Source organism: Hemiscyllium ocellatum, chromosome 2, assembly GCF_020745735.1.
Source record: "Hemiscyllium ocellatum isolate sHemOce1 chromosome 2, sHemOce1.pat.X.cur, whole genome shotgun sequence".
Classification (NCBI taxonomy): Eukaryota; Metazoa; Chordata; class Chondrichthyes; order Orectolobiformes; family Hemiscylliidae; genus Hemiscyllium; species Hemiscyllium ocellatum.
In genome coordinates, this window is record NC_083402.1 from 3,877,511 (window position 1) to 3,889,624 (window position 12,114).

Below are 12,114 nucleotides of genomic sequence, written 5' to 3' on the forward strand. Positions count from 1 at the left end.
GGGACTTTGGCAACTTTAATTAGTTACCACGAAGCACACACTGTAGGTGGACATCTTAAGTTTACTTTAATAAAGAACTTGTGTTGAATCCAATGTTGAGTTATACACATGAAACCTGGTATCAGCTGCCTCCTTTATAGAGGTTGGTGCATTCTGGAGATCACTCTCTCTACCTTGGTCTCATGAAAGTGGCTAAAGGCAGAAAGACAGACATCCAGAACCCTGCAGAACAACTATGGTTTTCTGTCTTACCTGTATTTGATCCCAATTTAGGAAATGAAAATCTATTCTTTTCAGTGTGAACATGTTACCCATACCCAAACCCATTTGTACTTCCGCATTAAAATTCTCCCAAAATGTAGAATCTGAATGTGACTGCATAATGTAATAAAAATTACATTATAATTTCAATATACCTATTAAAATTGCTGAACTTCTTAATACTACCTTTTAGCCATTCCACTGTTGGAATTTTATTACATTTAAGCATTTAATCAGAAATACAATTTAAAAAAAAATTCAGTTGAACAATCAAGACAGTGTAACAGAAACCTAGAGCTGCAAATAGAGAATGTGAATAGATCCTCAAAAAACACAAGTGTGAATTAGAGATAGGGTGACAACATTGCATCTACAGCAAGACAGTGCACCAAAATATGTTGATACTAAAACCGTCGGCGTTTAACATATGAGCTTTCTCTGCAATCTTGCTGCTGTTCAAGTTCGCGAATGGTCCGGCGAAGTGCTGCAATCTCTCGGTTTTTCTCCTCTTGCAAATGTTGCAACTTCTGTTGAGAAAAAAAATTAGTCAACTTGTTGATGCCTTCACTTTTCTCACATAGCCTCGAGCATTGGGGTCCCTCCATTTTGTGTTCAGCAGCAGGAAGAGCAGGAGCGACGACCGGGGGCTGCCTGGAAGGTGAATCACTGATTTAAAAACTTACCTTGTGAACAGGCAGAACGCACACTGAGCAGAAGCAGACACGGGACTGCTGAGTAAGTGAACTAATATATGTGGGTGGTTGCGTTACCTGAAACATTACTTAGGTGATGTTTGCCAACCATCCTCCTCCTCTAACCGAAAGAAAAGAGTTCTGTGTGCTGGATTGGTAAGGTAATTCGTTTTTTTTATTCTTTATTTTTCATACTCTCTTTGGGAATTTAGAATAGTGGGAATGGAGGTTAGGGCAGTTGAATGTTCCTCCTGCAGAATGTGCAAGGTAAGGTCACCAATGGTATCCATGCTGACTTCATCTGCGGGAAGTGCACCCAACACCAGTGCCTCGAAAACCATGTTAGGGAACTGGAGCTGGATGAACTTCAGATTATTCGGGAGGCGTGGTGGGGGGAGGTTGTTACTGAGATGAGTTACACGGAGGTAGTCACACCTCAGGGGACAGAAAGAGAACTGGAAGGCAGTGCAGGGATGCGCTGTGGCCATTCCCCTCAATAACAAGTATACAGTTTTTGATACTGTTGGGAGGTGGAACTTACCAGGGGTAATCCATGGGGTACAGGTCTCTGGCACAGAGTCTGTCCCTATTGCTCAGAAGGGGTGGGGGGAGAAGAGCTGAGCATTGGGGACTCCATGGTGAGAGAGACAGACAGGAGGTTCTGCAGAAACGCAACAGACTCACGGTTGGTGTGTTGCTGCCCAGGTCCCAGGGTTTGTGATGTCTCTAATTGTGTTTTCAGGATTAGTGAGGGGAAGGGGGAGCAGCCCCAAGTCGTGGTCCACATAGGCACTAATGACATAGGCAGGAAAAGGATTTAAGCAGAAATTCCAGGAGCTAGGGTGGAAGCTTAGAGCTATAACAGAGTTGTTATCTCTGTTTTGTCACCCATGCCTCATGCTGGCAAGGCGAGGAATAGGGACAGAGAAGAGTTGAACACGTGGCTACAGGGATGGCACAGGATAATTAGTGCTCATTCGGGCGTAGATGGGACCTCTATAAATTGGATGGTCTACACTTGAACCACAGGGGTACCAACACCCTTGAAGGGGAAAATTTGCCAAAGTTCTTTGGGAGGGTGTATACTAATTCAGCAGGGGGGCTGGGAACCTAGACTGTAGTTCCACCGTCCAGGATATTGAGAGTAGTGAGGTCAGAAATAAGGTTTCAAAGTTGCAAGATTGCACTGACAAGCAGGAAGGTGGTTTGAAGAGTGCTTACTTCAACATCCAGAATAAGATGGGTGAACCTGCAGCATGGGTTGGTACCTGGGACTCTGATGTTGTGGCCATTTCAGAGACATGAAGAGAGCAGGAATGGTTGTTGCAGGTTCCGAGATTTAGATGTTTCAAAAAGAACAGAGAAGATGGTAAAAGAGGGGGAGGTGTGGCATTGTTGGTTAAGGACAGTATTACAATGGCAGAAAGGACATTTGAGGACTCGTCTACTGAGGCAGTATGGGCTGAGGTTAGAAACAGGAGAGGTCACCCTGTTGGGAGTTTTCTATAAGTCTCCGATAGTTCCAGAGGTATAGAGGAAAGGATAGCAAAGATGATTCTGAATAGGAGCAAGAGTAACAGGGTAGTTGTTATGGGGACTCTAACTTTCCAAATATTGACCAGAAATACTATAGTTTGAGTACTTTAGATGGGTCAGTTTTTGTCCCATGTGTGCAGGACGGTTTCTTGACACAGTATGTAGGCTCTAAGAAGAGCCAGTAGGGGACATGAGAAGTTGTTGGCAGATAGGATCAAGGTAAACCCTAAAGAATGACGACAGTAAGATTAGGGCCAATCAAGGACAGTAGTGGGAAGTTGTGCGTGGTGTCCGAGGAGAAAGGGGAAGCTTGAAATTAATTTTTTTGTCAGTATTCACACTGGAAAAAGACAATGTTGTTGAGGAGAACACTGAGATACAGAGTATTGACAAGGTGGGATTGAGGTTCACCAGGAGGAGGTTTTAGCAATTCTGGAAAATGTGAAAATAGATAAGTCCCCGGGGCCAAATGGGGTTTATCCTCGGATTCTCTGGCAAGTCAGGGAGGAGATTGCATAGCCTTTGGCATTAATCTTTATGTTGTTATTGTCTACAGGAATAGTGCCAGGATACTGTAGGATAGCAAAGATGGGGACAAGGCAATTATGATGCAATTAGGCAAGAAGGGGAGTAAAGACAACCCTAATAATTATAGATCAGTGAGCCTTACTTCAGTTCTGGTAAAGTGCTGGAAAAGTTTATAATAGATACGATTTATAATCATTTAGAAAAGAATAAGTTGATTAGGGAGAGTCAACATGGTTTTGTGAAGGGTAGTTTGTGCCGCACAAATTCTATGCAGCTCTTTGAGAAGGCAACCAAACAGGTGGATGAGGGTAAAGCAGTTGATGTGGCGTACATAGATTTCAGTAAGGCATTTGATAAGGTTCCCAAGGATAGCCTTTTGCACAAAATACGGAGATGTAGGATTAAGGGTGATTTAGTGGTTTGAAGTGGTTGACGGGAAATGTATATCCTGGAGATCAGTAACTAGTGGTGTAATCTATTACGAGTGATCTGTTTTGGGGCCACTGCTGTATGTCATTTTTATAAATGATCTGGATGAGGGCATAGAAGAATGAGTCATTGATTTTGCAGATGACATGAGAAACGGTGAAGTTGTGGATAGTGCCAAAGGATTTTGCAGGTTACATAGGGACATAGATGAGCTGCAGAGCTGGCTTGAGAGGTGGCAATAGGTTTAAACAGTACTGGGCTACTGGTAGGTTTCTTGGTCGTGTAGATGAGCAGAGAGATCTCAGTGTCCATGTACCTAGATCCCCGAAAGTTGCCATTTGGGTTGATAGGGTTGTTAAGAAGGCAAACAGTGTGTTAGCTTTTATTGGTAGAGGGATTGAGTTTCGGAGGTAAAAACAATGACTGCAGATGCTGGAAACCAGATTCTGGATTAGTGGTGCTGGAAGAGCACAGCAGTTCAGGCAGCATCCAAAGTGCAGCGAAATCGACGTTTCGGGCAAAAGCCTATTCCTGATGAAGGGCTTTTGCCCGAAACGTCGATTTCGCTGCACTTTGGATGCTGCCTGAACTGCTGTGCTCTTCCAGCACCACTGATCCAGGATTGAGTTTTGGAGCCACGAGGTCATATTGCAGCTGTACAAAACTCTGATGAGGCTGCACTTGGAGTATTGAGTACAGTTCTGGTCATTGCATTATAGGAAGGATGTGGAAGCATTGGAAAGGGTTCAGAGGAGTTTTACTCGGATGTTGCCTGGCATGGAGGGAAGGTCTTATGAGGAAAGGCTATGGGACTTGAAGAAATTTTCGCTAGAGAGAAGAAGGTTGAGAGGTGACTTAATTGAGACATATAAGATAATCATAGGATTAGATGGGGTGGGCAGTGATAGCCTTTTTCCTCAGATGGTGATGGTGAGCACTAGAAGACATAGCTTTAAATTGAGGGGTGATAGATAAATGACAGATTTCAGAGATAATTTCTTTACTCAGAGGGAAGTAAGAGCATGGAACTCCCTCCCTGCAACAGTAGTTGACTCACCAACTTTAAGGGCAGTTAATTTGTCATTGGATAAACATATGGGTGAAAATGGAACAGTGTAGGTTAGATGGGCTTCGGATTGGTTTCAGAGGTCGGTGCAACATCGAGGACTAAAGGCCCTGTACTACACTGTAATATTCTATCACCGTTAAGAGATAAGCATGGCTACAGAATTAGTTAACAAGCTATCGTTAAGAACCAGCACTATTAACAATCTATATTAATGGCTTCAACAAAGAGATAGAGAGTCATGTATATAGGTTTGTTGGTAATACAAAGGTAAGTAGGAATGCAATTTGCTATGTAACTGGAAGAAGGTACTAAGGGACATACTCAGGTCAAGTGACTGAGAATAAGGCAACAAATGTAATGTTGAGGAGTGTGAGGTTATTCACTGATTCTAAGAAGAGAAAAGTAGAATATTTTTAAAGATGTGAAATTTGTAAATGGTCATTTGGTAATACAGAACTTGAGTCTTGTCTTTATGATAAACTTATAAATGTTGGTGTATTAAATGATTTGGTACAGGGATTATAAAATGGAACATAAAATGTTAAACTAAAGGTGTACACCAAGTGATTAGGAAGGCAAATAGTATGTTGGTCTTATTTCAATGGAATTCGTTGACAAAAATAAGAAATTTTGTTATGCAGAGCTTTGGTGAGATAACATCTGGAATAGTATGTGCAGTTTTGGTCTTCATATTTAAGGATAAATACGTTTGCATTGAGGGGGGGGTACAGCAAAGGATCATGAGATTAGTGTTTAGCACGACTGGGTTAAGCTATGATGAATGAGTGTAAATTAGGTCTATATTCTCCAGAGTTTAGAAGTTGGGGAGAGGTGAGTTTTATTGCAACATTCATTATTCCAAAGGATCTTGAAGGGGTGGATACTGAAACATTGTTTCCCTGGCTGAGGATAAAAAATGAGGTCTGCAGATGCTGGAGATCACAGTTGAAAATGTGTTGCTGGTTAAAGCACAGCAGGTTAGGCAGCATCCAAGGAATAGGAAATTCGACGTTTCGGGCATAAGCCCTTCATCAGGATGAAAGGCTTATGCCCGAAACATCGCATTTCCTATTCCTTGGATGCTGCCTAACCTGCTGTGCTTTAACCAGCAACACATTTTCATCCCTGGCTGAGGAATCAAGAATAACATTTCAGGATAAAGATGATAATTTAGGACGGTGGTTAGGTGAAATGTCTTCACTAAAAGGGATACTAATCTTTGGAATTGTCTACTGCAGAAGGTTGTAATTGTATTAGCATTGAAGGTATTCTGAATTGAGATTTTTGGTTTTTGAGGAATCAAAAAATTATGGGGAACAGGTAGGAAACGAGAGTGGAAGCTGAAGATTAGCTGTGACCATATTGAATGGCACAGCAGGTTTGAAAAGCTAGGACATGGTGCATAAATTCACTATACTTTCTGAGGACTATGGGGCTACTGTCTCATTATAGAGACACAACCTGTGGCAGTTTAACTTGATGCTCATCATGCGTCAGGCAAGGGGCGAGGTTGAGAAGGGGAGAACATCATGGTAACCTCAGTCGGTCCGGGACTTGAACCCACACTGTTGACATCAGCTCATGAGACATAGGAGTAGGCCGTTCAGCCCTTCAAGATAGCCATAGCACTCAATACAATTGTGCCTGATTGAAAACTTCAATGCCTTTGTTTTAAACTCTCTCTTATGGGATAGAAGCATTGCTAACTTGGCCAATAGTTATTGGATTCCCAGGAGAAATTAACTGTCTTCTTGAATTGCTTCAATCCATGTGCTGATTGTAGACATACAGCACTGTTAGGGAGGGAATTCCAGGATTTTGACCCAGTGACAGTGAAGGAATGGTGTTATATTTACGAATCAGGACGGTAAGTGGCTCAGAAGCAGACCTAAAGGTGAGGTCTACTCATGTGTGTGCTGTCCTTGTTTCTCTAGATGATAGTGATCAGGGGTTTGGAGATTGTTATCTAAGAGTCTTTGGTGAATTTCTGCAGTGCTTATAGATAGTACATACTAAGGTTACAAGTTTGCTCGCTGAGCTGTGTAGGTTTGTTCTCAGGTGTTTTGTCACCATGCTAGGTAACATCATCAGTGAGCCTGCGGTGAAGCACTGGTGTTCTGTCCCACTTTCTATTTATGTGTCTTGGTCTGCTAAGGTGGGTGATATCATTTCCAGCTCTTTTGCTTAAAGGTTGGTAAATGGGGTCCAAATTGATATGCTTATTGATGTAGTTCTGGTTTGAATGCCAGGCCTCCAGGAATTCCCATGTGTGTCTCTGTTTAGCCTGTCCTAGGATGGATGTGTTGTCCCAGTCAAAATGGTGTCCTTCTTCATCTGTATGTAAGGATACTAGTGGTAGCTGGTCATTTTGTTTTGGTGGCTAGTTGGTGCTCATATATTCTGGTGGCTAGTTTCCAGTAGACCATCAGACAGACTGTAGCACCAACACCAAGCAGGAAAAAAGAAGGGAACACTCTCAACACATAGGAAAGGAAAGTCCAAGGACTCAGGAATGTCAGAAATATTGTAATCCACTCTGAAGACAAAAGCCCATATGACCGTCATCCTAAACAGAAAACAGTACATTGAAAAGGCGAACTCACTACTCAGATACCAACACCTACCAACAGGTGGCGATGGAGCCAACTCCACAGCTAGAAATTGTATCACAGCAACACTGAAGACACAGAAACATATCAATTTGGATCCCATCTACCACCATCTGAGAAAAAGAACAGGAAGTGACATCACCAGCCCAAGGAAACCTAAACATAAATAGATAGAGGGACATAACACCAGTGCTTCACTGCATCACTGATGATGTTACCTAGTATGGTAATGAAACTTCTGAAAATGAACTTTCCAGCTAAGTGAACAAAATTACATCCAGAATCTCAACCTGAGCTACAAATCTTCTCAAAACTTGCTATCACTGAAGAAACTCCACAAATCAGGTGAAATTAAGAAGCCAGATCTCCAAAGAATGAAACCTAATGGATCTAACACTACAGATTGCCTAAGGTACACAAACCTGGGGCCTCTCTTAGACCCATAGTCTCACTTGCCAGCATACCATCACACAGACTAGCAAAGGAACTTCATCGTAAACTGAAATATCTAGTAAAACTCATGTTATTCCAACTATTCCACTAAGAATTCCTGAATATCATCAAAGACACCAAGATACAAGAGGACAAAGGCATGGCCTTCTTTGACGTAAGCCCTACTCACATCAATTAACATCTGCCTGGCCAAAGAAACACTGCTCTCACCACTAGGTGAACCAAGGACACAAACACCAGACCACACCAACTCCATCAGCAAGGACAGCAACCTCAAACTAATAGACCTGTACCTACTACCCACTTCACCTTCAACAAGACCTACAAACAAATCAGCAGGACACACATGGGATCACTAATATCAGGATTCTTACCAGAAGCAGTTATGCAGAGACTAGAACGAAAAGCCCTCCTCAAGATCCAACCCAAGCTTTGGGTCCGCGATGTGGATGACACTTTCGTTATCACAAAATGGAACAAATTAGAGGAAACCTACATATCATTAACAAAATCCTTACAGGCATAAATTTCACCAAAGATGAAGAGAACAACAACAGACTCCCCTTCCTAGATGTCACAGTGGAATAAACAGTCAATGGGGAACTGCAAACCAGCGTCTACAGGAAAACACCCACAAATTAAGCTGCATTAGGACATTATTTAAGTGGGCCACAACACACTGCAGCACCTAGGTACTATGAACAGCAGAAGAAAAATACCTTTACAGGTACAACGTTTTCAAGGACAACTGGTACCCGATAAGCACAGACTGCTGATTCTTAAACAACGAACCCAAACAAGAAGACACAACGTGCCCAGAGACTCTCGCACATTACCATACATCAAGTTAAAAATCACAGAACACCAGGTTATACTCCAACAGGTTTATTCGGAAGCACTACCTTTTGGAGTGCCGCTCCTTCATCAGGTGGTTGTGGAGTACAAGATCGTAAGACACAAAATCTATAGGAAACATTTACAGTGTGATGTAACTGAAAATATACATTAAAAAATGGATTGTTTGTTAAGTCTCTATCTTTAAGAATGAACATATTGGTTTCAGTTCTTTCATACGTAAATCACAGAACATTTAAAAGTTACATTCTCAAATTAATTTTAACAATTAGTGTCATGTCAGCCCAGATAATGGATTTAAGGTGTGAGCTGCCCTGTGTGAGACTGTCTGTGTCGCAATGGTCAGACTGATTCTAATCTAAAAAAATGGATTACAGAACCTTACATGAACTCATGCAGTTTTTGAGCACAGTAAAATGTAATTCTGCAAATACAAATTCACCCCACAAAATTATATGTGTATGTGTGCATGTGGGAATGTGGGTAGTATGTGTGGGGAAGGGGGGGTTTGAGTGTCTGTGAAAGAGTGTGTGTATGTGTGCGAGTGTGAGTGTAAAGGGGTATACGTTTGTGAGAGGATGCATGTGTGAGTGTGAGAGTGTATGTGTGAACGTATTAGAGAGGGTCTGCATGAGTGTATGGGTCTGTAGGAGAGATTGTATATATGCCTGTGTGTGTGTCTGCGTCTGTCTGTGTGTGTGTATAGTGCAGTGGGGTCACCTGTAGTGTGACATGAACCCAAGGTCCTGGTTGAGGCCATCTCTATGGGTACAGAATTGGCTATCAGCCTCTGTTCAGCCACTTTTTGTTGTTGCCTGTCCCAAAGTCAGAGGTCAAATGTTCCAGACTGCTTAAGTGTTCTCTGATTGGGAGAGAACACTCCTGTCTGTTGATTGTTGTGCGGTGCCCATTCATCCATTGCCATAGCCTCTGCTTGGTCTCGCCAATGTACAATGCCTCAGGGCATTCTTGCCTGCAGTGTATGAGATAGACAACGTTGGCTCAGTCACATAAGTACCTGCCACGTACATGGTGGGAGGTGTCCCCCATGTAATGATGGTATCTGTGTTGATGCTTCAGTTTCATCACACTGTAAACTTTTGCTAGAAATTCTGTGTCTTATGATCTTATACTCTACAACCACCTGATGAAGGAGCAGTGCTTCGAAAGCTAGTGCTTCCAAATACCTGTTAGACTATGATTACCTGTGATTTTTAACTTTGTACACCCCAGTCCAACACCAGCATCTCCAAAACATGACCACACTTCACAGACATCTTGGAGATGACTACCGGACTAATCCGAACCCTTGGCATTATGGTAGTCCACAAACCTACCAACCCACTGAAACAGCTACTGATGAACCTAAAAGGATCCTGTACCAACAATCAGTAAAACAAATGTAATTTACAAAATACCCTGCATGGATTACAACAAAAACTATATCGGACAGACAAGCAGGAAACTAGTCGTCAGGATACACGAGCACCAACTAGCCATCTAAAAACATGACTAGCTATTACTAGAATCCTTACACATAGATGAAGAAGGACACCACTTCGACTGGGACAATACACCCATCCTAGGACAGACTAAACAGAGACATGCAAAGGAATTCCTAGAGTCCTGGCATTCAAATTAGAACTCTATCAATAAACATGTCGATTTGGACCCCATTTACAAACCTCTGAGAAAAAGAACTGGAAATTATATCACCCATCTTAACAGACCAAGACACATAAATAGAAAGCGGGACAGAACACCAGCGCTTCAACAGAGGCTCACTGATGATGTTACCTAGCACAGTCATGAAACATCTGAGATCAAACCTACCAGCTCAGCAAGCAAAATTACAACCTGAACCTCAACCTGAGCTACAAATCTTCTCAAAAATTGCATAGTACACACTGCTGTGACTCAACATTGATGGTGGAGGGAGCAGATGCTTGTGATCAGGCGCCAATCAAGTGAGTTGTTTTGTCTCAAAGTGTCAAGCTTCTTCAATGTTGTTGAAGTTGCAATCTTTATTAGATTACTTACAGTGTGGAAACAGGCCCTTCGGCCCAACAAGTCCACACCGACCCGCCGAAGCGCAACCCACCCATACCCCTACATTTACCCCTTACCTAACACTACGGGCAATTTAGCATGGCCAATTCACCTGACCCGCACATCTTTGGACTGTGGGAGGAAACCGGAGCACCCGGAGGAAACCCACGCAGACACGGGGAGAACGTGCAAACTCCACGCAGTCAGTCGCCTGAGGCGGGAATTGAACCCAGGTCCCTGGCGCTGTGAGGCAGCAGTGCTAACCACTGTACCACCGTGCCACCCTAGATTAGATTAGATTAGATTACTTACAGTGTGGAAACAGGCCGTTCGGCCCAACAAGTCCACACCGACCTGCCGAAGCACAACCCACCCATACCCCTACATATTACACCTTACCTAACACTACGGGCAATTTTAGCATGGCCAATTCACCTGACCCGCACATCTTTGGACTGTGGGAGGAAACCAGAGCACCCGGAGGAAACCCACGCAGACACGGGGAGAACGTGCAAACTCCACACAGTCAATCGCCTGAGTCGGGAACTGAACCCGGGTCTCAGGCGCTGTGAGGCAGCAGTGCTAACCACTGTGCCACCATGCCGCCCAAATCATTCAGTTAAATGGGAAGTATTTCATCACACTCCTGACTTGTACCTTGTTGATGGTGGACAAGCAGTGATTAGCTAAGTTAGTCACTTCAGTATTCCTTGCTCCTGACCTGCACTTGTAGCCATCGTGTTTATATGGCAAGTGCAATTCAATTTCTGGTGAATAGTACTACTAAGGATGTTGACAGTTGGATGCAGTGATGGTAATACCATTGAATGAAAAGGGTTGTTGGTTAGTTTATTTCTTCTTGGAGATGGTCATTGCTCAGCATTTGTGTGGCATGAATGTAGATACTGGGGGATTTTGTGATGGTAACACCACTGAATATCAAGGGGTGATGGTTAGATTTCTCTTAATGGTGATGGTCATAGCCTGACATTTGTGTGGTGCTACTTGCCACTTGTCAGCCCAAGCTTGGATATTGTCCAGACCTTTTGCATTTGGACACAGACTCCTTTAATGTCTGAGTAGTCATGAATAGTGAACATTGTGCAATCATCAACGGACTTCCCTACGTCTGACCTTATGATGAAGGGAAGGTCACTGAGGAAGCAGTTGCAGATGGTTGGGCCAGGACACTACTCTTAGGAACTGCTGCAGAAATGTCCTGGAGCTGCGGTGACTTACATCCAATAACCACATCCATTTTCCTATGTGCCAGATATGATTCTAACCAGCGAACGGTTTGCCCCCTGTGTGCTGGGGCTCCTTGATGCCACACAGGTTCAAATACAAAATTGAAGTCCAGGGCTGTCACTCTCACCTCACCTCTGGAATTCAGCTGTTTTGTCCATGTTTGAACCATGGCTGTAATGAAGTCCGGAGCTGAGGAATCCAAACTGGGCATCACTGAGCAGCTTATTGCCGAGTAGGTGCTGCTTAATAGCACTGTTGATGGAATGATAATTTGTCTGTTGGATTTGTCCCACTTTCTGTGTACAGGGCATACCTGGCAATTTTCCACATTGTGGAGTTGATGTCAGTATTGTGGCTGTTCTGGAACAGCTTGGCTAAGGGAATG

The 12,114-nt window shown here is 43.1% G+C and overlaps 1 protein-coding gene across 1 annotated transcript in view; it reads right to left on the reverse strand.

Annotated features, from left to right (window-relative positions):
- Positions 1-665: 665 nt before the first annotated feature.
- The window catches only part of LOC132829799 (coiled-coil domain-containing protein 152-like), an 84,180-nt gene continuing 72,731 nt past the window's right edge, over positions 666-12,114 (reverse strand). Inside the window, exon 8 of the mRNA XM_060847166.1 lies at positions 666-788. Within this exon, the coding sequence (XP_060703149.1) occupies positions 666-788 (123 nt within the window). The remainder of the gene's footprint in view (positions 789-12,114) is intronic.